Source organism: Malus domestica, chromosome 09, assembly GCF_042453785.1.
Source record: "Malus domestica chromosome 09, GDT2T_hap1".
NCBI lineage: Eukaryota > Viridiplantae > Streptophyta > Magnoliopsida > Rosales > Rosaceae > Malus > Malus domestica.
In genome coordinates, this window is record NC_091669.1 from 14,701,051 (window position 1) to 14,726,114 (window position 25,064).

Consider the following 25,064-nt stretch of genomic DNA (forward strand, 5'->3'; position numbering starts at 1 on the left):
AGAGAAATACATCAGTGTGGACGTAGCCCAAACATTGGGGTGAACCACGATATATCTTGTGTTCTTTACTTTCTTGCAGATTCACGGTCGAATTTACGTTGTTCCAAGACCTCCGGTTTTGTGCATCAACATAATCCTTGTAGGAATCTAACATTGTCTCCTAGTTTTAATATAAGTGAGTAATTATATGATCAATTCTCAGTTTCAATCGTTCATAAACTAAAGCATCCAAACCTCATCCAATAAGACTTTTCTAAACCGATTTGCACTCAAACATTTGGCCAAAATAGACATACACTTATGCTCATTCTTTAACAAGTTATACTATTTACACACCAAATTTTACCTTCCACACACTCCTTTCAATTTCTGTCCGTTTGATCGAATAAATTGAAAATGATCAAATGATGGAAATTAACATGAAATGTGTGAAAGGGAAAAATGGATGCAGGGGTTACACCATCTAATATAAACTTCAACCTGTTACATATTTTAGGCAGGGAGAATATCATAAAATGTGTAATATGTAGTTAACTAGTCTAACAAACCCATTTCTTTCACAAAAACAATAGTAGATGGTATAAATCGTTTTAAACGAATGTAGAATGAGTCGAACAACTTGTTGATGCATAAAACCGGAGGTCTTGGAAGAACATAAATCCGATCGTGAATCTGCAAGTAATATAAATAACACAAGATGTATCGTAGTTCACCCCAAGGTTTGGGCTATGTCCACACTGATTATGTATTTATTTGTGAGAGAGAGAGAGTTTGTGAGGTGAGAGTGAAGCCTCTGAGGTGATAAGGCTTCATCTGAATATGAGAGACCTCAGGAATTGGCCTCTAAGGGTGAGAATGAGGCTCCTCAGGCCTAAGAATTGGCCTCCCCTAATGAGGAGAGTGAAGAGTCCTTTTATAGAATAAAGGCTCATCACTTATTACATATTTGCCCCTTCTTTTATTACATAATTACATTTGAGTCCCTCGAGTATTTATACGAGGTCTAAATACGGAGGCCCTAAGTATGGTACAAACAGTAGTCCCTAAGTATGGTACAAACAGTAGTCCCTCAAGTCTTCAGTCAAAAGAGTCTTTTGGTTGGAGACTTGAAATTCAGTTCATGTGTGGGTCAAAGTAACTAGATGTCGTCAAGAATTGGTACTCGATACAAGGCGGTGCCTAATCTGAAATGATGCTCAACTAGAAGTAGCACATGTTGGGATGCTGCTCTGTTTGTGGTTTATGTTGCCTTGGTTGGCTCGGCTTGTGACGTTAAAGGTGAGGGAGTTCCTTTTTATAGAATAAGGGCTCGCTCCTCAATATATAAATAATGGGCTAGAGTTGATGCTCGCGGCGAGGTGGTTGCTTAGTAAGCGGCAATGCTTTCTAATGATGGTGAGGGAGTCCATTTTATAGAATAAGGGATCACTCCTCAGTACATGAATAATGGGTTAGGAGTGATGCTCGCGGCGAGGTGGTTGCTCAGCTGGCGACGATGCTCTCTAATGAAGGTGAGGGAGTCCCTTTTATAAAATAAGGGCTCACTCCTCAGTACATGAATAATGGGTGCTCTCTAATGAAAGTGAGGGAGTCATTTTTATAGAATAAGGGCTCGCTCCTCAATACATAAATAACGGGCTAAGTCCCCCGAGTATTTTTCATGAGGCTAGTTGAGGCCCAATATTTGGTACATAATGTAGTCCCCCAAGTCTTTGGTTAATAGAGTTTGTTGGTTGGAGACTTCAAATTGAATCCATGTATAGGCCGAAGTGGTGGTTGTTCGGAGGTGGTATTTGTATACCTTGCACTGAAGCTTTGTAGGTGAAGCTTTGCAAGTGAAGCTTTTGAAGCTGGAACTTTGTAAATGAAGCTTTTGAAGCTGGAGCTCTCGAAGCTGGAGCTCTGTAAATGAAGTTTTTGAAGCGAGATTGACATGAGTGATGCTCATGAATGTTTATGCTGATTGACATGAGTGATGCTCATGGATGTTGACATGAGTGATGCTCATGAATGTTGACATGAGTGATGCTCATGAATGTTGACATGAATGATGGTCATGAATGTTTATGTATGATTGTCATGAGTGATGCTCATGAATGTTTATGTATGAATGACATGAGTGATGCTCATGTATGATTTTGGAGTACTGGACGTACTTTTGATCACCTAGTGGGTGATAATAGCGGCAAGCTTGCCGAATAATTTTGGAGTACTGGGCGTACTTTTGATCACCTGGTTGGTGGTAATAACGGCTGGTTGCCGAATAATTTTGGAGTACTGGACGTATTGCTGAATAATTTTAAAGTACTTGACGTACTTTTGATCACCTGGTTGGTGATAATATAGGGCCTGGCTTTTTTGGGCATATGGGTCTTCGCCCTCCACATAACATTCCAGCCTATTACTTTGGGCTTGTTGTTTTTTTTTATTATTATTACCCTCTGATGGGGTTATACAGATATTTCCGAAAGATACGAAAAATAAATTACATCATTCAAAAATCAATCTGACCCTCTGCTCAATGGGTCACGCCCATAATTCCATTTTCTGCATGTCATCACCACTGCAATTATGTCTGCTTCTTTTGCTTTTTGCTTTCTGCTTTTTCTTTTGTTTTTACTTTTTCTTTTGCATTTCCTGCATGTTCTCCTGTAAAACGTAATAGCTACCTGGACAGCCTTGACAACACCCACTTGTTTTTCTCTGGCTTTCTCAAAAAATGGGAACCTGCATATGATGAAAGTGTGGGCATCTTCTTCGGTGGTCGACAAAAGCAAAGGTAGACAGGATAGCTATGCAACTGGAAATCACCATGCCCGAGTTGACCAAACGAGCCATCTCCGCACGTGAAAAGATCTCTGCATCCCTTCCCCATGTCAGTACCTTCCCACCTGAGGTTAAGGCGATAACGTGAGCGCCGTCGTAGGCAAGAAAGCAGATGGATCTGGCACCGGGGGAGAGAGAAATGAGGTGAAGCAGCTGAGGGATGTGCTCATCATGTACCCTGCCCGTGCCCAATTACCTATCCGTTCCTGCCCCTAACTCCATATCTGTTGCTCGCTGCTTCCTTCTTCGTCGTGCTTTGCTACTCTATTTTTTTTACTCTGCGATTAATTGTTTCAGCTTGGCGTCGAGCGCAATCGAATCCAAAACCTTAATCAGCATGCTGTTGTTACTGCATGTCTCGTCCTTCTTCGAGCCCCTCTATGAGTTCCTAGGCGTTGATAACCTTCGGATCTGCATGTTTCGTCTGCGGTAAGCAATCTGGACCTCCTTAGCCAAGTTGGCCAAGCTAAGCATGTGGGCGAAGAATTTTGCAACAACAATAGAATCTGAGCCTTTGATGGTAGACTTTGGGGGAATAATTTGAAGAAGCTCTCGATGAGGGGAATAAGCATCGAGATCGACGGTGTTCTTGGCTGGACTTTGATCAGTACCTCGGGGAATAAGCCCAAAATTCAAAGGCCTACCAGAATATAGAAGCAAACAATTCATTCTAGCAAACACATTAGTACATTGGATTACACATAGTGTCATAGGCGGCCAAACCCATCTTCAGAGACTTGGAGTTGGAGCGGCTGGTGACTCTTGAACCTCTTCCCGAATCCCAATTACTTTTCTTTTCCTGCAATCATGGTGAAAGTTAGAGGGTGAAAAATCGAATCTTGGTAGCAGCGTCACAGAAGGATGTTACGCAACCATAGATCGGTTTTGAATCATACTTCGGACGAACTCAATCAACCACTCGCTTTTTGGTCTCTTGTGTGTGTGAGATGATAAATGAGTTAGTAATGGGAAGTGGTGTTAAAGAGGAAAACAGAGAGCAAGGTCGAGAGAGAGTCGTTCCTGCAGAGCCTGAGCGACCGAGTGGATCAAGGGGCGGGATGATGTCCTTCTGCTCCTAGCTGTACTCCTGCTCTAATTTGTTGATGAGTTCGATGAAGATTGGGTGGTTCAGGAGCTCGATGTTGACCACAAACTGCTCCATCTCGTCGCCGACATAGATCGGGACGTGCCCTCGGGGACTATCAGTTCTCCAACAGAAGATCTCCGGCGCCGGATCTTCACACCTAACGATTCATTTCTGCGCGGACGGGAGGCGACGTCCGTCGAGGAGTGCCGGGGAATGCAGGAGATCGTACTGCGAGGAGTCGACGACGTGGGACAGTACTAACATCTGGGATTTTGAAGGATTCTGGACCATCTGATCGAGCTCGAGAAACAGATCATTCGTCTCTCTGCACATTTTGAGCTCCACAAGTTGGGTTTTGGTGTTTATTACCGTGATGAACGACAAAGATTGAAGCAGCAGAGAAGCTCATTGCGAAATAAACAATGATGAGTTGAGGTTTTCTTGAGTTGTGTTGAGTGATGTTTGGAGATTTGAAACGGGTTTTGCAGATTCACGGTGGAGGTGAAAAAATGAAAGAGAATCGACATAGTTTTTCGTCTCGATTCCCACAGATGGCTTCAAATGTTGATGCACAAAACCGGAGGTCTTGAAATAACGTAAATCCGATCATGAACCTGCAAGTAATGTAAATAACACAATATGTATCGTGGTTCACCTCAAGGTTTGGGCTACGTCCACACTGATTATGTATTTATCTGTGAGGGAAAGAGAGTTTGTGAGGTGAGAGTGAAGCCTCTGAGGTGAGGTGAGAGTGAAGCCTCTGAGGTGAGGTGGCTTCCTCTGAATATGAGAGACCTCAGGCCTAGGAATTGGCCTCTGAGGGTGAAAATGAGGCTCCTCAGGCCTAAGAATTGGCCTCCCTTAATGAGGAGAGTGAGGAGTCCTTTTATAGAATAAGGGCTCCTCACTTATTACATATTTGCCTATTCCTTTATTACATAATTACATTTGAGTCCCCCGAGTATTTATACGATGTCTAAATACGGAGGCCCTAAGTATGGTACAAACAGGTGTTGATGCACAAAACCGGAGGTCTTGGAACAACGTAAATCCGACTGTGAATCTGCAAGTAAAGTAAATAGCACAAGATGTATTGTGGTTCATCCCAAGGTTTGGGCTATGTCCACACTGATTGTATTTATTTGAGGGAGAAATAAAGCTCTGAGAGTGAGAGCATTGAGAGGGGGTGAGTGGAGCCTTAGGAATTGGCCTCCCCTAATTGTAAGGGTGATGGGTCCTTTTATAGAATAAGGACTCATCACTTATTACATATTTGCCCATTCTTTTATCACATAATTACATTTAAGTCCTCCGAGTACTTATACGAGGCCCTAAATATGGTATAAATAGTAATCCCCCAAGTCTTCAGTCAAGAGAGTCTTTTGGCTGGAGACTTGAAATTCAGTCCATGTGTGGGCCGAATTAACTAGATGTCATCTTGAACTGATACTTGATAAAAGGCGGTGCTCAAAGTGAAATGATGCTCAACTATAAGCAGCACATGTTGCGAGGCTGCTTGGCTTGTGGCTTATGTTACCTTGGTTGGCTTGGCTTGTGGCGATTGAAGGTGAGGGGGTCCCTTTTATAGAATAAGGGCTCGCTTCTCAATACATAAATGATGGGCTAGAGTTGATGCTCGCGGTGAGGCGATTGCTTAGTAGGCGGCGATGCTCTCTAATGGTGGTGAGGGAGTCCATTTTATAGAATAAGGGGTTGCTTCTCAATACATAAGTGATGGGTTAGGAGTGATGCTCGCGGCGAGGCGGTTGCTCAGCTGGCGGCGTTGCTCTCTAACGAATGTGAGGGAGTCTCTTTTATAAAATAAGGGTTTGCTCCTCAGTACATGAATAATGGGCTAGAGTTGATGCTGCTCTAATGATGGTGAGGGAATCCCTTTTATAAAATAAGGGCTCGCTCCTCAATACATAAATAATGGGCTAGAGTCCCCTAAGTATTTTTCATGAGGCCTAGTTGAGGCCCAATATATGGTGTGTGTAGTCCCCCAAGTTTTTAGTCAATAGAATCTGTTGGCTGGAGACTTCAAATTGAATCCATGTATAGGCCGAAGCGGCGGTTGTTCGTAGGTGAAGCTTTGCAAGTTGAAGTTTTGGAGCTAGAGCTCTATAAATGAAGCTTTCGAAGCTGGAGCTTTTGTAAATGAAGCTTTTGAAGCTAGAGCTCTGTAAATGAAGCTTTTAAAGCTGATTGACATGAGTGATGCTCATGAATGGTTGATTGACATGAGTGATGCTCATGGATGTTGTCATGAGTGATGCTCATGAATGTTAACATGAGTGATGCTCATGAATGTTGACATGAATGATGGTCATGAATGTTTATGCATGATTGTCATGAGGGATGCTCATGAATGTTTATTTATGAATGACATGAGTAATGCTCATGTATAATTTGGAGTACTGGGCGTACTTTTGATCACCTGGTTGGTGGCATGAATGGGTAATTTCCAAATTAGAGTACGAGTTGTACATCTCATCACCTAGTTGGTGGTAATAGTGGCCGGTTGCCGAATAATTGTGGAGTACTGGGCGTACTTTTGATGACATGGTTGGTCGTAATAGCGGCGGGTTGCCGAATAATTGTGGAGTACTGGGCGTACTTTTGATGACCTGATTGGTGCTATTTTGGGCTTATGGGCCTTCGCCCTCCACAACATGCCAGCCCATTTGTTTTGGGCGTTGCCGTTTTTTTTTAATTACCCTCTGATGGGGTTTATACATATTACCCTCTGAAGGGGTTTATACAGATGTCTCTGAAAGATAATAAATTACATCATTCTGGTGGGGTGTTTATTCCTTGCTTTTATTTTTCTCTTTTCTTTTCTGCTTTTGTAATTATCTCAGTGGGTAGCCATGCTTTCTGCTTTGCTCTTTTCCACCGCAGATCTCATGTTGAAAGGGTAGCCATGCTTTCTACTTTGCTCTTGTACTTTGCTTTGCTTTTGCTTTCCACTTTAATTATTCTGTTGCTAGTTCTTGGTGGAGAAAATAGAGGAGGTGGAAAAGCAGTCAAAGTCTTAGAGCAATTGGTCCATTCTCCCACTCCCTGCAACTTTTAAGATTCCCATAATTGGCATTATAAGCTACCGCTGAATTTCCAATAGCAGTTGCAGCTCTTGCTCTCTTCTCTGTGTCAGCAATTTCATGATCAGAACATAAGAAACCTTGGCGACACCTAGAGCAGGACTGCTTTGACGATGCATCAGTAGCAGGAGCTGTAGTAGGAGCAGAAACAGGATCCTTAGGCTTCGGCTTGGCCAACACTGGTTTCTCTGTTGTGTGTTTACCTATCTTACATCCTGGTAATTCTAAAAATAAGGTGAAATCATGACTTCTTTGCTTGCAACAACTTCACTCTTTAATCCCATCATGAAATATAGGTCCTGAATCATGGTATTGACAGGAGCCTTAGGGATTGTCGTTCTCAGAAAACATGGCGTTGCAGCCAATTCGCTGGCATTGAAACAAAACTGCCCGCTGACCCTCCATCCACCCTCGTCGGTCTGTGTCTGCCTAAGAAAAATATCAAAAAAAGGGAAGGGAAACAAAAAGAAGACGACGTCGGAGGAGGGGGGTGACGGAGGAGGGGGACGATTGGGGGAGGAAGACCAGAAAAGAAAGACTGACTAGATAATCCCCAACAGAGCACAAGAAACAGATCCGTACTTAATTATTCCCATATATGGCCCATATGCTCATTGCGGCAAGCCCGTCAGTACTTAACCCCTCACAGGACAAAAGCACGAGGAGCTTGAAATTCTTGAAAGACTTGGCAATCAGCTCCAATGTCTCATCGGTGACGACCATCCTCTTGAGTTTGATCTCTTCGAGCTAAGGGTATGCGTTGGCCATGGCGGCGATTGATGCGAAAATTAACTTAATACACAAATTTAACCCTCTTTTGACAACTGTAGTATAAGTATAAGTAGGGATCGTTCTGGACCGGGGATTAGGAGGGCTTGCTAATAACCTCTAAACTGACTCAAAAACATAAAACTAAACTTAAAAACACTTAACAAGACTCACAAGACTCAAAGCATACTTAAAATACTCAAAACAGCTTAAAACAACCAAATAAACTTAAACTAGACACTAGAAATGACTTTGGACGAAAATTGACTTTTACTTGAATCAAAACACTTAAAAACACAAACTAAAACAAATTTGAAACACTTTGAAACAAGAAACTAAAAGGGGGGTTTTGATTTGGATGAAGTTGAAACAAACAAACAAGTATGAAAAATTAGACAGATTGTAAAATAAATTTAAGAAATTAGATGATGGATGGGATAGCTAGAGGCTTTTTCTCCACACATGACATGTATGCAAATAACTCGATTTCCAGTTACTACTTCATTGAATTATGAACGACAATGCTCCAAATTAATCGTGACATCACTAGTTAACTCTCAAATTTTCCTTGTTTTATTGGATTGGATGACATCATTCGACAACCCAAAACATTCTTATAAAGTTCCCTACATGACATCATAATAGAGATACAATCAAATATCATTACGTTTAATGAAAATCATAAGCATTGACAAAGCACTTGCAACTATGACATCATGTCACTCATGCTAGGAATTGAACTTAACGCGATCGTTTATAAGCGACCTTCACTACATGTGAATATAAGTTTGTAACGATTATGTGAAACTTCCTTATATTCTAGCAACGGATTTATGCATGCCAATTAAGTGTCGACCCTTAATTAACAAATACAAATAAGTTATCAATCAAATAGTTAAGCCAATTGCATTCACGATTCAAGAGTTCATAATTGGAATTTATCAAATTATATTGCACACATAATCATGGCTTTGAAATCACCCTAGCCAAGAGGGGTTTAACCACTCATATTTACAACAAAACGAAAGGAAATGAATTTAAACATTAGAAACAAAAAAAAAGAAAACACCTAAACGCTCCAATGATCCAAGTTGGACAACAAGCACGTCCAAGCACTTTCCTTCCCTTCCTTTGCTACGGCACAAGGTGTTGGTGAGTGTTTGAAGGTTTGTTTGTATGGAGGAATGGATGTGAAGATGAATGGATGTGTTTGGATGAAGGTTGTGTTGAAATGGGAGTGAATGATCTAACAAAGTATGAACTAAATTTATGTTACACACACTTTCTTTTATAGAGGAAGTGCATGGCAATGGAGGGGAACATTGAGTGGTGTAGCAATTGAGTGCAATGATGCAATGTAATGATGCATCAAATCTAAAATGATTAAGGGAACAAGGAATGGTGTAGCAATTGAGTGCAATGATTCAATGTAATGATGCATGAAATCTGAAATGATTGAGGGAACAAGGAATGGTGTAGCAATTGAGTGCAATGATTCAATGTAATGATGCATGAATCTGAAATGATGGAGGGAACAAGGAATGATGTAGCAATTGAGTGCAATGATTCAATGTAATGATGCATGGAATCTAAAATGATGGAGGGGACAAGGGTGATTATGCATGGCATGGGTGGAAAGGTGAGTAAGTGGTGAATCAATGAGTGCAATGAGGTGAAAGTATATTGTGCACATGGTAGACAAAGGAAATGAAGTGGAATGATGCAACAAATGAGTCAATGGAGGGAACATGGATGATGATACACGGCATAGGAATTCAAAGGGAGTGCAATGGTGGTGCACGACAATGATGGAAAGGTGAATGGTGGAGTGACACCCCTTTGTGGCTGAGTTCTTTGTCCTTTTTACATTAATTCTTCTTTCTCTTTAACACATTCCTAGCCTTTTTAGTCTTCAATTTCGTCCATCCACCTTGCTCCATGCATGTGCTATTCATTCCAAGCCCAAAACTGCTCCAAAATGCACCAAAATGCATCTTATTGCTTTATAAGGCCTATGGACCTACAAACACACGAAAATAGCTTAAAATACATAATTAACTAAGAAATAACAACATAAATGCATGAGAACAAGCTAACTCAGTCGCATAAATATGCTTTTATCAGCGATCCGGGGGTACACATACCCACCCCAACTGTCGGGGACCAGGTTGAAGTCAGAGCCGGAATTGGGTTTGTGGTCGGCAGCTGCGGAGCTAAGTCCGCTAGAGAAACAAAAGCATTAGGTCCGACTTTTGCCATGATCTGAAGAATCAACCATTTGTTCGCCGTCGACTTTCAAGGTCGGCACCATCTTGTAATCAAACCATTCTATCTCTTTCTTGTTGATGGGGTTAACCTCTATAACTTTGTACGGAATGTTATAGTAATCCGAGAAGACTCTAACTTTATTGCAGAAAGGGTAAGCTTTGTACTGGTTGAGCACGACGTCTTTGGGGAGGGACTTCACGTGGGGGTGCACCTCTTGAGCCACAGACGCGGCGGTGTTAGCAGAGAAGTACATGTGCCCTCCTGCGCAGCGAGGCACATAGGAAGGTGTCGATAGGCCAAAGCGATCGCGGAGCCCTTGTGTGAACCACAACGTATTCGAATTCGAGCACGAGCTTAACATCGCTGCTTGGACCAGGCGGTGTTGAGTTGCGGAGATGGTTGTGGTCGCGCCGCCCATAGGGACGGATGCTCTGGTGAGTAAAGCGATTCCGTTAACCTTTCTCATGGTGTACGAATCTCGGATCACTGCAGTCGCTCTCTCGTTCCTTGCGAAGTCGTAAGTCTCCAACTTTTGGGTTATGCAGATTCACGGTGGAGGTTGTGAGGGTTTCACGGTGATGAGATGGAAAAGTAGAGAGAACCGACATAACTTTTCGTGTCGATTCCCACAAACGGCGCCAAATGTTGATGCACAAAATCGGAGGTCTTGGAACAACATAAATCCGATCGTGAATCTGTAAGTAAAGTAAATAACACAAGATGTATCGTGGTTCACCCTAAGGTTTGTGCTACGTCCACACTGATTATGTATTTATCTGTGAGGGAGAGAGAGTTTGTGAGGTGAGAGTGAAGCCTATAAGGTGAGGAGGCTTTCTCTGAATATGAGAGACCTCATGCCTAGGAATTGGCCTCTGAGGGTGAGAATGAGGCTCCTCAGGCCTAAGAATTGGCCTTCCCTAATGAGGAGAGTGAGGAGTCATTTTATAGAATAAGGGCTCCTCACTTATTCTATATTTGCCCATTTCTTTATTACATAATTACATTTGAGTCCCTCGAGTATTTATACGAGATCTAAATACGGAGGCTCTAAGTATGGTACAAACACAACTAATCCTTATTTCTTGTCAAAAAAATGATCTATCTCGCTAAGTAAGCTATCTGTTGATATAAAATTTATTTAATGTGCTCAAAATTTCAAAATAATGGGTAAGTTATGATTTTTTTCTACCACTCTTGACTAATAGATCAGATTAAGGTTTAAATCGAAGTTTGCAACAAATAAAGTTGCATTAAATATACTGATTAAATTTGGGGAAAAAATAAAAAAGAATGGCAAACATGGTAATTTGGAGTCAAACCACAGTCAAGTCCATTTCGGTAAATTTACGTCAGCACCACCAACGAGTCTCTGTCTTCCAATTCTAGTTAAGATTTTTTTTTTTTAATTTTTTTTTTTAATTTTTACAAATTAAACCAAAATTTTGTCTGAAGCTCCAAACACAGATACACTCACTCTCTCTCTTGCTCTCTCTCTCTCTCCTCTCTCTCTCTCTCAACTGTGTATTTTTAAACAGGGAGAGTGTAGAGAGAGAAAGCAAACACAGAGCAAAGCACTTGGAGAAAAAAGGGAAAGGGGGGGCAAAGAAAGAGTAAAAGCAAAAACCAAACCATATTGTCATTGCTGCTGATTAGGGTTTTTCTCAAAAGCCCAAATATTAATTTGAAATAAGAACCCAATTGGAAAATTTGAAAAACGAAAAGCTAATCCCAGAGACCCAGAAGGAGGAGGACGCGTTTAAAATTGGAGAGAGAAAGGGGCAGTGAAATGCCGGCACCGGAGTGAGCGACTGAGAGGATCCGGTTACGGCAATCGGAGATCTCCCGGGAGATTGAGCTAGCTCAAGTAAGTTCTTGTACGGACGATCGGTTTCGCATTTGGGTTTACATTTTAGGGGCGATTGGTGTGGATTTTGCATTTACTACATGCAATTTTGAGCTTCATTTAAATGTGGGTGAGTCGGTTTATCTGTATGGGTCGCGTCGGTTACGGTTTCGCATTTGAATTTGTTTTTTGGGGATGAATTGGGCATTTTTGTATCTGGGGTTTGGTATGTTTTGCATTTGAATTTGGAATTTGCAGAAATCGGATCTGGGAAATGTTTGAATTCTTATTTGAAGCATTGGGGTTTCCGTATTTGGTGCATTTTGCTTTTGGCTAGAGTTTCTGGATTGAGATCTGGTAGTGTCTTTGTGGTAGTATTTTGGTCTAAAAGTAGTAAGTTTTAGCTACTGGGGTTGTGCTTTTTTCTTTGGGCATATCCTTGTTTGGAATACCCCTTGTTGATTTCGATTGCGGATTAGTGATGTGGTATTCTTATATTTGATTCTATTAATGGAAGTTTCATTGTCAAGTCCTTAATAACTTCAACTTGCACAATCATGCTGACTTGCAAGAACTGATATAACTAGTTTCTAAAACTTTTGTGTTTTTCATTTGGTTCAGATTATGCACTGTGAATTAATTAATCAGAACTGTGAGGATCTCGGGCATTTGGGGGCTTGAAAACTACATCTGTTATATGAAGGGTCATTTGAGATAAAGGAACTAGTGTGAAGGGGAAAATGAAATCTGATACTCATATTGATTATGCAGTATTCCAATTGTCACCAAAGCACTCACGGTGAGTGTCACGCTTATATTGACTCTTTGCGTATTCATGTTCTTTTAATATTTCCACTTAGATTATTGATCAGATATGTACTTTGTTTTGGCAGATGTGAATTGTTTGTTTATAGTGATGGGAACACTGAGAAACTTGCATCTGGTTCAGTTAAGCCATTTGTTACTCATTTAAAAGTTGTAGAAGAGCAGGTTGCACTTGCAATTCAGTCGATCAAACTTGAGGTTGACAAACGTAAATATACTGAGACATGGTTCACAAAAGGAACGCTTGAAAGGTTATTTCGGGTTGCCAATGGGATATATCATTTTAGTTATCTAAAGCGTGCTAGCCTTTTATGTTGTAATAATTTAGACTTCTTTAACTTGATTAACCAATATTGTTAACAGGTTTGTGCGGTTTGTTAGCACACCTGAGGTGCTGGAACTGGTCAATATATTTGATGCTGAGATGTCCCAGTTGGAGGCGGCATGGAGAATATATTCTCAGGTATGGCCATTTATCTGTTAAGTAACTTTAATGGTCATTTATCTGTTAAGTAACTTTAATGGTAATGAGACCGCATTTTTCTGTTTTAATCGAACTTGGGAACTTTTTCAAATCAGGGGATGGGAGGTCATCATGCTGGCGCATTAGGTATGTTCATCTCTACTAACTTCACTTTTGATTGTTGATTGTATTTCAACTTGACTTGGTTTAAATGCAACAAAACTTGATTTATGGCATCTTGTATAATTTGTAATTGATTTTATTTGCTTCAGTACTGGATGACTTTGACCTTTTGAACTTTCTTTGTTATAACTGTTTGTGTGTGTGTATATATATATATCTATGTGAGTGGTTGAAATAGGAGAGAATTTAGGATTGATGGTGCAGAGGTGGCTCACCATTTGTTTGTCTTAGTTTCTTCATCTAGGAAAGTTCATTAAGTTTCTTGCACAAATATAGATGGTCAGGGATTGTGTATGTTTATTTGAAAAATGCTATGTAATTTCATACTTTATTGGGAGTTCATGCCTTATATTTAAAGCAATAAATATATGAAAATTTTGAGACTACGTCGAAGATATATTAGTGATTTCCATCTCGTTTGTGGTTATTTTCAATGGCAATACTGATTTTGGTCAGATATATTGTTTGCTATAACTAGGTCAGATTGAACAAGTACTATGATTAGTAAATGTGTAAGGGGAGAGCGACAAGCACTTAAATATCACACCCTTCATAATTTTCAAGATCAGGCTGCATATCCTTGTAGATTTTCTTCCACAATCTCTACAAGTCATATAGGAAAAGGAATTGAAATGCACACATATACATAAAAGAAAATACTAATGATTTTTTTTTTCCACCGTATAATTGCACATTGGAATTTTCTGGTCCTCATTCGAAGAAATGCAGTTGACACTGCTTCATGCTTCAATGCAACTTTACTGAACAGAAACCAACCAAAAAAACCCTTTATGTTTGTTCTCTCACCTTTTCAGTCTTTGATGTCTCTGTGCTGTCTGCCTCGTTACTTTGTAGCTTGAATGTAGTTGCAGTAACTTGCTTTTTTTTATTAGTGGATTAATCAATATTTTTAGTAATATTATTCTCGCCAGAACTCTTTGGTTTGGTGTCATTATACAGCATACTTGGTTGCTAAGAAATTAGTGTCCTTAGGTTTTTATGCAATTACAATATTCTTTTTTTAGGGTGGGATATGGACTTAGTGCTAATCCCAAACCTTAGGGCTGTCACGCATGATGAAATCTTCAACTTACATTGGAAAAGGTGAAAAACCAAACATGGTGGCCCTTGAATTTGTGATTAACAAACTAGGTACCAGGTCCAAAGTCAACAGAACCAAGACAAGCAAATCATCCTTGCCATTCTGGGTTTGTTATTGATTTGTTTCCTAGTCAGGATTACTAGTTTATTATAAATGGGGCTTTTGGGAACTTTTTAAATCAGATTCTTCTGTATGAGTTAAATAATAAAACTCATATGGGTATCTCTTCCTTGTATTTGTTATGAATTCCGAGGGCCCCATGGTGGATTCCAGAGTTTTCTCCCTTTTGGGCTTGAAGATTGCCACCGCCCTATCCTTTTCTTGCATTCATTCTGTGCCACTCATGGTCTGGCCCGAGTTCCAAACTCAAATAGGGGAGTGTTATGAGTAATAGGGGTTTGATGTCCCTTTCTCTTCAGGAAGTTTCAGTGTCCAGTTCATGCAAGTTAGCATCTGATCCTTGAAAACTGGGGTATGCATTATGCAGTGAGGAAGTATCATATTGGTTGTGTTGAAGACATTTTCCAACTTGAAGTTGGGAAGTGCAGAGGCAGATCTGCTGATGGCAATGGTTAGGTATTTGCTCTTATCGTAAATGCTTAGGTGTTTGTTCTCATTAAAAAACGGTTGGGTGTCTGCTAGTGCACCAGGAATTTTAGGATTTGAGTGGTGTTAACTTGGCCCAGCAGGATCTTTCCTAGCTAGCCTGGCATGGCAAGAAGTGAGATGAGATTATGCCTGGTTTATGGATAGCATGGATACCGTGGGTGATCAGTGAAATGAAAAGTGCATGCTTTAAGGTTGTTTCTGAACAATATACTTGAGGTGTAACTAAAATGTGTATAGAGGAAGACATTTCTTTCAAAAGCCTGTGTAATGAACTGCAACAACTGTAATGTACCTCTACCATGTGACTTAGGTGACTAAGCAATTAGGCATGTCATAATATAATATTCTGAAACAGTGTAAAGAACTCAGTCTATTATCATAATTGTTCTTGTATACTTTTCGTAATAGTCATGTACATCTAATCTGACTTGGCATCTTAAATTCATCAACTTGGTAGTGAAGAAAGTGCTGAAAAGATTAGTTTCATTTCCTCGGAATGTTATTATCTTTTTTCCTGTGACATTGTACATCTGAAACCTTTATTTTTATTAGTGTTATTTCATTCACATCTGGATATTGATCAAAGCATGAATTTTATCACAATGCTGAATTACTTGCTCAGGTGGGGATGGAACAGGTACCACAGCAGCAGCAGATGCAACAAAGTAATGCTCTGTTAAATTTTAAATTCGTTAATAATTTACTTAATGTTGCCTTAGATTGCAGTTAATTTTTTATTCATTAAATTTGATCAGAGTTTAAGTTCTGGAAGAATTATAATGAAGTTGCAGCACTAGGAGAAAATTTAGGAAGTGCTTTTAAATAACTGAAAGCTCTTTGAGTGAAAATGTTTTTGCAACCTATCCTTAATAAAAATGCAAGTTAATCCTGGAAAAGCACTTCAAAGTGCTTTTGAAACCCAAAAATATTTTCTCTAAAAGCGCTTTCAGTCATCAAAAAGCACTTCTTAAATGAGCCCTTGAACTCTTTAGGTTGTCCTCATTTTGAACTTTTCTTTGTGTTGGAACTTTGAAGTCAGCAGTGGGAGAAAACTAATGAAAGGGGCTTGAAAACTTTGAGTTTTAATGATAAGGACAAAATAAAGGGTAAAGTGAATAGTACCAGGATTGACTTTTTAGTGTAAAAATGTGGTTTTTCATTAAAGTAAACAGTACCGGGAGCTTTTCATTAACGTTCCCTTTGTTGTTTTAGTTTATTAAAGTGTTGATCTGTTGGTGGTGATAATAATTGGGTCATTACCATGAGATGTGGTTATGGAACCTCTTTTATATGAAGTTATTATGGTTTAAGATGTTTAGGAATGTATATTTTATGCGAAATATTGAATTGCTGTTTGACAAAAATTAAAATGGAAAAGAAATATAGTCATAATATCTGTATCAAAGTCTAAATTACTAAGTGAAGTTAGCAGTTAAAGATAAAGATAGGAGTTGACTGCACATGTTAATTTGAACAGTTCGCCATAGCTCTGCTATCATCATTACCGATGGCAGTAAATAATCTAAGATGCATATTCTACTTTAGAGCGTCCCACCCCCTTCTCCCTCGCAAAATTGATGTCTCATTGTTATTCTCTCAATACAATTCGTACAGGAAGGAGCTTTTGAGGGCTATTGATGTACGACTTGTTGCAGTTAGGCAGGATTTAACCACAGCTTGTGCTCGTGCATCTGCGGCTGGTTTCAACCCTGATACAGTCTCTGAACTACAACACTTTGCCGATCAGTTTGGTGCCCATCGCTTAAAGTAAGATTCTTGAAATCCTCTCTGTTCGCTGCTTCATCAAGTTTAATTTATATTATCTCAAACTGACCCTCTCCAAAAGAAAAAAGGGTCTTATTTAATACCCCGTGCCCCTGCCGTATCTCTTTCTCCGTGTGCGTGTGCATGCTCTCACGAGCATATGCTCTTACCTCCATGCCTGCATCTTGGTACTAGTGATGAGTTTATCCGGTTTTTAGTTGTGACAAACACAAATCCAATATAAATCTGGAGGAAACTGTCTTGAAACTTAACTTGGGTCAATTCTCTCAAGAATCAACTGCATAAGGAATGAGAAATGAGATATAACGGTTGACCAGGTTATTCCTTCATGGTATATAATCATTCTTCCTATTTGCCAATGTGTGGTCTTTTTAGGCTCTACTTTTTCCATTAGTACTATAGGACTAACTCTTGTCAATGTCGATAGGTTATTCCAGGTTCTGCAATCATAACCTGATGCATTATTCTGAAAGCGATATGCTATCACAACCCTTCGGGTATCTGATAAACTTGAAAATAGCAACTCTTAAATGGAAAAATAATTTAACAGGTTGGCTTGATTAAAGCATGCCATCGGAACTTTTTAAATGATTAAAGATGGGAAGTTTTTCGTAGAAAATGTGACTCCATGTTGCTTGTCTGCATATAATATTTGGTTCTTTTGTTCCAAATCCTTCATATCTGTTATTAACTGACAAGGATGTTCTTAGAACAAATTGTTTTTTTTTCCTATGTTATTTTATACTCATTTTTTAATTCTTTAGTACCAACTTGATTTGAATTTAGTAATCTTTCTATAGGACTTGGTTTCTTCTGTGTTTGGTGATCATGTGAAGTACATTGAATGGGCCCATTATATATGAAGTACATTAAGTGGGCCACGTTGGGCCCACTGTAAAATGCTTAAGGGAAAAAAGGTTGGTAGAACTTAGAAAAATAGTAAAGCAGTCCGTCACAATATGGTAGTTGCAATGGTCTTTTCTGTTTTTCTCAAATCTCAACTGCCATGTACTTCTACCTAATAAAAATATTATGAATTTTAATTCTGTAATTTTTTATCTGTATATATAAATACATTATTCTTATATAACTACTTATTTATTTTATGAAAACTGTGCAGCGAAGCTTGCAGCAAATTCATCTCGCTATGCCAAAGAAGATCCGACGTGATCTCCCAATGGAAGCCAAGTGCGGACGACAGAGCTGTTAGATCCTCATGTGAGTCTGACATGTCCATTGATGGCCTCACTGAAAACTCGTCTGGGCCCCACAACCAACCCCAAAATAGGCAGGAGCAACTAGAAGACCCTTTAAAGCCCTCCACGTGTCAACAACCCGAGTTCCTCAACGCCAACTTCCCTCCACAACAACGTAACAGCGTAACTGAGAAAGACAAAGAGGAAGGCAAGGCCAAGGTGGAGAAGAAGGTTGAATCCCAGACCGAGTCGACAACTCCTTTGGGTGTGAGTCAACCCGGGAGGCGGCTCAGCGTCCAGGACCGTATCAGCCTCTTTGAGAATAAACAGAAGGAGAGTTCTGGAGGTGGCAGTGGTGGAAAGTCGGTTGTTGCCAAACCTGGCGAGCTCAGAAGGCTCTCCTCTGACGTGTTGTCTGCCAAACCTGGGGAGCTCAAAAGGCTCTCCTCTGATGTGTCGTCTGCACCTGCTGTTGCAGAGAAGGCCGTGCTACGAAGATGGAGTGGTGCCAGTGACATGAGCATTGATTTGAGCGGGGAGAAGAAAGAAACAGAGAGCCCCTTGTGCACACCATCGTCTTCCTCTGCTTCTCATTTATTTTCTCAGACAAAGGTGGCGGCGAATACAATATCTGCTGTGACTGTGGATAAGGACCAGAAGGGGTCAACTGACTCGACAGATATTTGTAAGGTTGAGGGAAGGAGTGCTTCTGGTAGAGTTGGTGATGTTGAGCTGAAAGATGAAGCTGAGGGGCAGACTCGGGTTGGGGTTTTTGTAGGAAAGGAGGAGGTGGGTTCAAAGGCAAAGAAGGAGCAGGTGGGTTCTCATACTCAATCCAGGACTTCTAGTGGAAGAACAGAGCAGGTTGGGTTAAGTGATCAAGGGATTTATTCGGATAGCGAAGAAAGCAGTGGTTTTAAGGATCAATCAGGTTCTGAGACACAGTCCAAGGGTTTTTCAGGTCGGACAGAGGTTGTTGGAGGGAAGAACCTGGTTGGGGGTGCAATATCTGGTGGTGGGTTTGGAAGTAGGGTAGAGGATTCTAGACCGAGAGATCAGCCAATGACTCAGTTACTTCCTAGGGGTTACCAGGGTCATTCCCGATCTTTTTCAGGGCAGTTTGAGGGTGGTGTTGGACGAAAACTTGAAGAAGCTTCTTCAGCACAGCTCAAAGGGTTTGAGGGTGATCAACTCCCTCCCCAGCCACTTTTTAGATCTTTTTCTGGAGAAATTGGGGAGGTGGGTAAAGTTGACTGCACATCATCTGATAAGAAACACATTAGAACGGAAGATTCTGGAGCTCAGAAAATGAGATTCCAGAAACCGGGTTCTGCCAGTCGCGAACAAATTAAGAAGCCACAGGGAAGGAGAGATGAAAGCAATAGTGGTCAAGAAAGCAAGTTGGATTTTACAGGTGACAAAGTTTTAAGGAATGAAGAGAGCTTTGCTACAATACCGACAACACCAGTCGAGCAAGTTCAGAGAGTTAGACAGACCAAGGGAAATCAAGAGCTCAATGATGAGCTCAAAATGAAGGCGAATGAGCTTGAAAAGCTTTTTGCAGAGCACAAGCTTCGGATTCCTGGGGATCTGTCTAGTTCTGCTCGAAGAAGCAAGCCCGTGGATGCAAAGAAGAAGGAACAGGCAGTAAGTTCACAAAACAGAAAACCAGCAGCGGAGGAGATTGCTCCTGCACAATTTCCTGCGGCTAACACAGTGTTGGAACCAATGGGTAGCTCTAGTGAGATGGAAAATTTCAATACTACTCCACCAATGAAGATAGCCGGTATCCAAGATTACGGTGATAATCTGAGGCAAAAATTTTCAGAGCATGGTTTCTCTCTTGATTCTAAAGGAAAATTCTATGAGAGGTACATGCAAAAAAGAGATGCTAAACTGAGAGAAGAATGGGGTTCTAAAAGAGAAGAGAAGGAAGCCAAGTTGAAGGCCATGGAAGATAGCCTTGAGAAAAGTAAGGCAGAATTAAAAGCCAAGTTTTCAGGGTCAGCAGACAGACAGGATTCAGCATCTAGTGCTCGTAGGCGTGCAGACAAGCTGAGATCATTCAATTTTGGATCTAGTATGAAGAGGGAGCAGGTACTGATTCAATTTAAGTTATCATGAATTAAGGTGTAAAATTGATGACTGGAAAGTTTGATTTTTCCCATTTTCCTTTTTTTTTTCTGACCAAACCTTTGAAGATATTTGTGTTGCTGGTTGGTATTTGTATCTTAGGATAATAGTTTTCTGTTTTGACAACAGCCAATAGATTCCATTCATTGGGAGAAGGATGAGGATCTCTCTGAATTTCCAGGCCAAAAATTGTACGGAGAAGATAGGTTCTCTAACGAGGCATCTTTAGGAGACGGTGCTTCTAGAAGCATTCAAAATAAAAAGCTTTTTCCCAATAGAAATTTGCCTTCGTCCATCCCCTGGACACCAACTGCACCAGCTCCACGGTCATCAGGCAAAGTTTCCAACCTTAGTTCAGGTCGGCGAAGACCAGAGTTAGAAAATCCTCTAGCACAGTCAGTTCCCAACTTTCCTGATCTCAGGAAAGAAAACACAAAGCCCTCTTCTGGAGTTAGTAAACCAGCTGTTAGCAAAATACCTGCTCGTTCACAGGTCAAAAGCTTTTCCCGCAGCAAGAGCACTAGTGAAGAGATAATGGCCAAGGAAGAGAAGCCACAACGTTCTCAGTCCTTGAGGAAAAGCTCTGCAAATCCTGTAGAACTGAACAACTTATCTTCTCTACTCTCTGATGGGGTTGTCTTGGTACCATTTGATGAAGAGCAAACCAAGCACGACTCCTATGATAAATTTGCTAAATATATGGAGTCGAAGTCATTTTTTAGGAAGAGTAATGGCATAGGCACTGGTTCTGGAGTTAGTTTTTCCAAGCTGAAAGGATCCATTTCTTCTGATTCTTTAACAAATGAAGAAGTTGAGGGAGAAGATTCAATTGACACAGCCAAGGAAGAAGAAGAAGAGGAAGAGCTTGAAAATGGTGTTGATATGGATATGGTAGTTGAAGATGGTGATGATATGGATGTGGATAATGGGAAACGAAGACCGAGCCAGGATTCTGAAAGGTCTGATAATGTCGATTCCGTAAGATCTCTTTCTCAAGTGGACCTTGCTTCAATGGCTGAATTGCCTGCGGCTGCACCCTCAACATTTCATACTTTGGGGTCTCTACCAGACTCACCTGGGGAAAGCCCCATTTCATGGAACTTGCACGTGCATCATTCCTTTTCCTACCCTCACGAGGCCTCAGATGTTGATGCCTCAGTAGACTTCCCAATTGGGAGCCCTGCTTCTTGGAATTCTCATGGTCTTACCCAAATAGATGTTGATGCAGCTCGGATGAGAAAGAAATGGGGAAGTGCTCAGAAACCTATCCTTGCTACCAATTCATCTCAAAATCAGTCACGTAAGGATGTGACAAAAGGATTTAAACGGTTATTAAAGTTTGGAAGAAAAAGTCGCGGGACAGATAATATGAGTGACTGGATCTCTGCTACGACTTCTGAAGGGGATGATGATACAGAAGATGGGCGAGATCCTGCAAACCGATTATCAGAAGATTTTAGGAAGTCAAGAATGGGATTCACGCAGGGTCCTGATGACAGCTTCAATGAAAGCGAGTTCAATGAACAGGGTAACTAACGGATATCCTAATTTCCAATTATTTTAATATATAGAACTTGTTGTATGCTGGAGTATATGATGTTGAGAATGAATCCCATATTGATGAGACGAGAGACCTTGCATGGACTTATAAGTAAGTTGGGCTACTCCGCATATTGCCAATTGGTTTTACGGTGGAACCTCAACTTTCTTCATGGTATCAGAGCAGGTTGTCCCATGTGTAAAACCAAACGGCCACACGCACTTCATATCACCCCACTTGAGTTGTCGACGTGTTAGGCTTGAAAATTCGCCACACGTGAGGGGGCATGTTGAGAATGAATCCCACATTGATGAGACGAGAGACCTTGCATGGGCTTATAAGTAAGTTGGGCTACTCCTCATAATGCCAATTAGTTTTATGGTGGAACCTTAACTTTCTTCGTATGAGTGACCGAGTCCCAACCATTTTCTTCTTAGGGTGAGAAAACCGAAGTGGCTGAAAGCTGCCATGGGTTACTAATGATCCTTGAACAGCACTAGGAACCCTTAAGCAACCCAACATCTGCACTTTCCATTCCCAGCTAAACTTTCCACGTGGCCATTTCTTGTTTTCTTATCCAGCTGGTATTTGAGTGTTATTCCAGATCAGCAAACACGCACACATATAATGTGTTCCGTGTGTATCCGTAGTTATTGGAAGGACCTTCTTTGGATTGTACTTGTTAAGCAGAAAGGCCACTGAAATTTTCAATAACCTTTGATCTTTCAGTTTAAAAATGTTTGGATGGAAAAGTTACCGTAGAATCATATGAAACAGCAAGTAGTTTGCAAATCTTTGGCCATCGATTTAAACAATTTGTCCTATTTGATTTGTTTTTAAACAAACTTGGTGAATTGTTTTCTTTTAAAATAAGTTTTCTTATTTCATTTCTCCTTTTAGAAAAGAATGAAGAGCTGATTATTCAAATTTACATTCTATGCAGTACAAGCGTTACGGACCTCTATCCCGGCACCTCCAGTGAACTTTAAGCTGAGGGACAATCACTTATCGGGAAGCTCGTTGAAAGGTGATGCTCTATGTACTTGTTTTGTCATTTATTTTACTTTTCTTGGTAGTAATGCAATGATTAGTTTACTCTGTTCGAGGTTCATCCTTGTATATCTCCGGTGGTACACTGTACTTTGTTGTCTCAACTGAGGAAACAAATTTCTCGTGTAGTAGCCCTGTTTTGGCAGATGAACGTGAAGCTATTAAGAACTCAGAAATTGGTTGGCTTTATCATTGACAGCTTTAGTTCACTAGTCGGAATGCGTTTTCAGATTTTGGCATAGTCATTTAGGATTGCGTCAAGGAAAACGCTTATGTTTATTTATGGCATTGGCATTGAATCTTTCTGATAATGGTATACTCACGGTTCTATGTTACAGCTCCGCGGTCATTCTTCTCACTCTCATCATTCCGAAACAAGGGAAGCGACTCAAAGCTGAGGTAATTACCACTTAGAGAAAACCACATAGCAAGTGCTTGGATCATTTCAAGGTAGATTAAAGGGATGACCGCATTATATGATACGAACGATTCGGTAGGTGCGACTGGGTCATCTATAATATAAACTCTACGGTGGGATTATGTATATGTTGGATTCACTTCACGAAGGCGTGGTCATTTAGTTAGCTATATACGTAGTTGTACTGGAAATATATGGTTGTATATTCTATTGAACGATGAGTCAATCGATGGTTGGCGTAATGTAATCGTGTTTTTGGTAGTCGACAGGCGTTCTTTTTTTTGTTCATGTGGTTAGCCTTTGTGTGATGATGTATATCTCAACTTTTGTTAGAATCAACGTTACATTGTTGACAGTTTTAAGAAGAGTGTTGTAAAGACCCACCATTTTTGTGGTGTTGTCACTTCTCCTGTCAATTTTTGGCCTATGTAGGGCCCATCATTTACTTCTCCTACGCGTCCTCGTAATTTTTCGCCATCATATTGAATAGATCAAACGGAAGTAACAAAAGAGATTAGACAAGAGTGTGTACTCTATAGGGCGAGAAAAAGAGAGTGGTTATCATTTATCTACTTTTTTAAAGTTTATTTTTCTTTCATAACAAAATGTGAAGTGTCTAATTGCCACTTCGTATCACAGTTTAACGGTATTTTTATTGTTATTCACTTGTAAGCGAGAGATCTTAAGTTCGATTCTCGTTAAATGTGAATTTGAATTACATTATTGCTAATTTATTGTAAGGCTAAGCTCATCCTCCTCCTCTAATGTAAATAATATCGCTTGTTAAAAAAAATTGAAGTGTCTAATTTAAAGAGAAATGCATAATGACTTGTTTATTATGAAAGAAACTTTGGACTGTTGAAGTATGGAATAAACTCAATTTTGAAAGCTAGATACTTTTGACCGGTAATTATTAATATAAATTTATTATAAAAAAAAATTAAATAGTGAATGACACATGCAGATAATAGTTAGACCAATTATTTAGAGTCCTGTCTCAGACCCCTTTCTGCCAACTAATCACGAACAAGAAAATTCCATGTCAAATCATTGTGAAAATCATAGAAGTTCTAAGATTTCGAATTATGTAACAAAAGCTTCAATAGCTCTAAAGGTTAAAGAACAATTTGTTGAAATATTTCACATTTGCCAAAAATAGAGAGAGAGAACAAAAGGAGTTTAATATCATAATCTCACTTCAACTAATACAACAGCTTTTTTGTGATAAAATTTACACATGTTGGACTTTGTAAGTGATAATTATTAAATTGGAAACAATATCGGTGTTGTTGGAAATGGACATTTGACCGTCTCTCTTGTAATTTGACACATTTGCCCTATGTCTAAAACTCTGAATTAGTAAATTTGAGTCCATTATTTAATGTAAAAGATATTAAAGGATAATGTATTGAGGCCTAATGAATTTGGTGAGTCCAAAATGTTGGTCTGTTCATATGTTTCTTGGTGAAAACTCCAAAAAGAGATTTTGATCAGGTAGTGGTGAGCTTTAATCAGAAAAAGGATAATTTCTAATGGAAATAAAAAAAGAAAATGCTTTGTAAATCATGAGCCAATGACAGTTGGAGAAACCTACACAGAATCTTGTATAAGTCGCTAATACGCTACGGCGACGATAAACTTATTTTATAAAATTCTGTAAAATATCTTAAGCAACAAATCTCCTACCTCCAAAATTGAACTTTTAAAGTGTTTTTTTTTTTTTTTATTGTCAAACGAGTTGTGATGAACTCATTTGTAAATAAATTTTTTGTAAGTCAATAAATAAACACACATTTATTTATTTAATTGATCTTCCTCGACATATCAGCCGGCCTTTAATTTTATTTTCGGCCTGCATGTTGTTTGC

The 25,064-nt window shown here is 39.9% G+C and overlaps 2 protein-coding genes across 2 annotated transcripts; one reads left to right on the forward strand and one right to left on the reverse strand.

The window, feature by feature from the left end:
• Nucleotides 1-10,021: 10,021 nt before the first annotated feature.
• Nucleotides 10,022-10,516, reverse strand: LOC139187789 (uncharacterized). The gene has a single exon (XM_070804383.1). It carries the CDS (start codon nt 10,514-10,516, stop codon nt 10,022-10,024), a length of 495 nt encoding a protein of 164 aa, XP_070660484.1.
• Nucleotides 10,517-11,494: 978 nt separating this feature from the next.
• On the forward strand, nt 11,495-23,458 carry LOC103443660 (uncharacterized). The gene is made up of 11 exons (XM_008382551.4): nt 11,495-11,914; nt 12,515-12,692; nt 12,787-12,969; nt 13,082-13,181; nt 13,298-13,328; nt 15,698-15,740; nt 16,690-16,842; nt 17,981-20,153; nt 20,319-21,717; nt 22,673-22,756; nt 23,118-23,458. The coding sequence occupies exons 2-11, from the start codon at nt 12,634-12,636 to the stop codon at nt 23,180-23,182; spliced, it is 4,290 nt and encodes a 1,429-aa protein (XP_008380773.3). The 5' UTR covers nt 11,495-11,914; nt 12,515-12,633; the 3' UTR covers nt 23,183-23,458.
• Nucleotides 23,459-25,064: the final 1,606 nt, after the last annotated feature.

Excerpts from the sequence above, each read along its gene's own strand:
- LOC139187789 (XM_070804383.1), bottom strand. The coding sequence starts at position 10,516 with ATGAGAAAGGTTAACGGAATCGCTTTACTCACCAGAGCATCCGTCCCT.
- LOC103443660 (XM_008382551.4), top strand. The coding sequence starts at position 12,634 with ATGAAATCTGATACTCATATTGATTATGCAGTATTCCAATTGTCACCA. Across the intron at positions 13,182-13,297 it reads CATGGAGAATATATTCTCAG|GGGATGGGAGGTCATCATGC; the intron begins GTATGGCCATTT and ends TTTTCAAATCAG. Across the intron at positions 20,154-20,318 it reads CTAGTATGAAGAGGGAGCAG|CCAATAGATTCCATTCATTG; the intron begins GTACTGATTCAA and ends TTTTGACAACAG.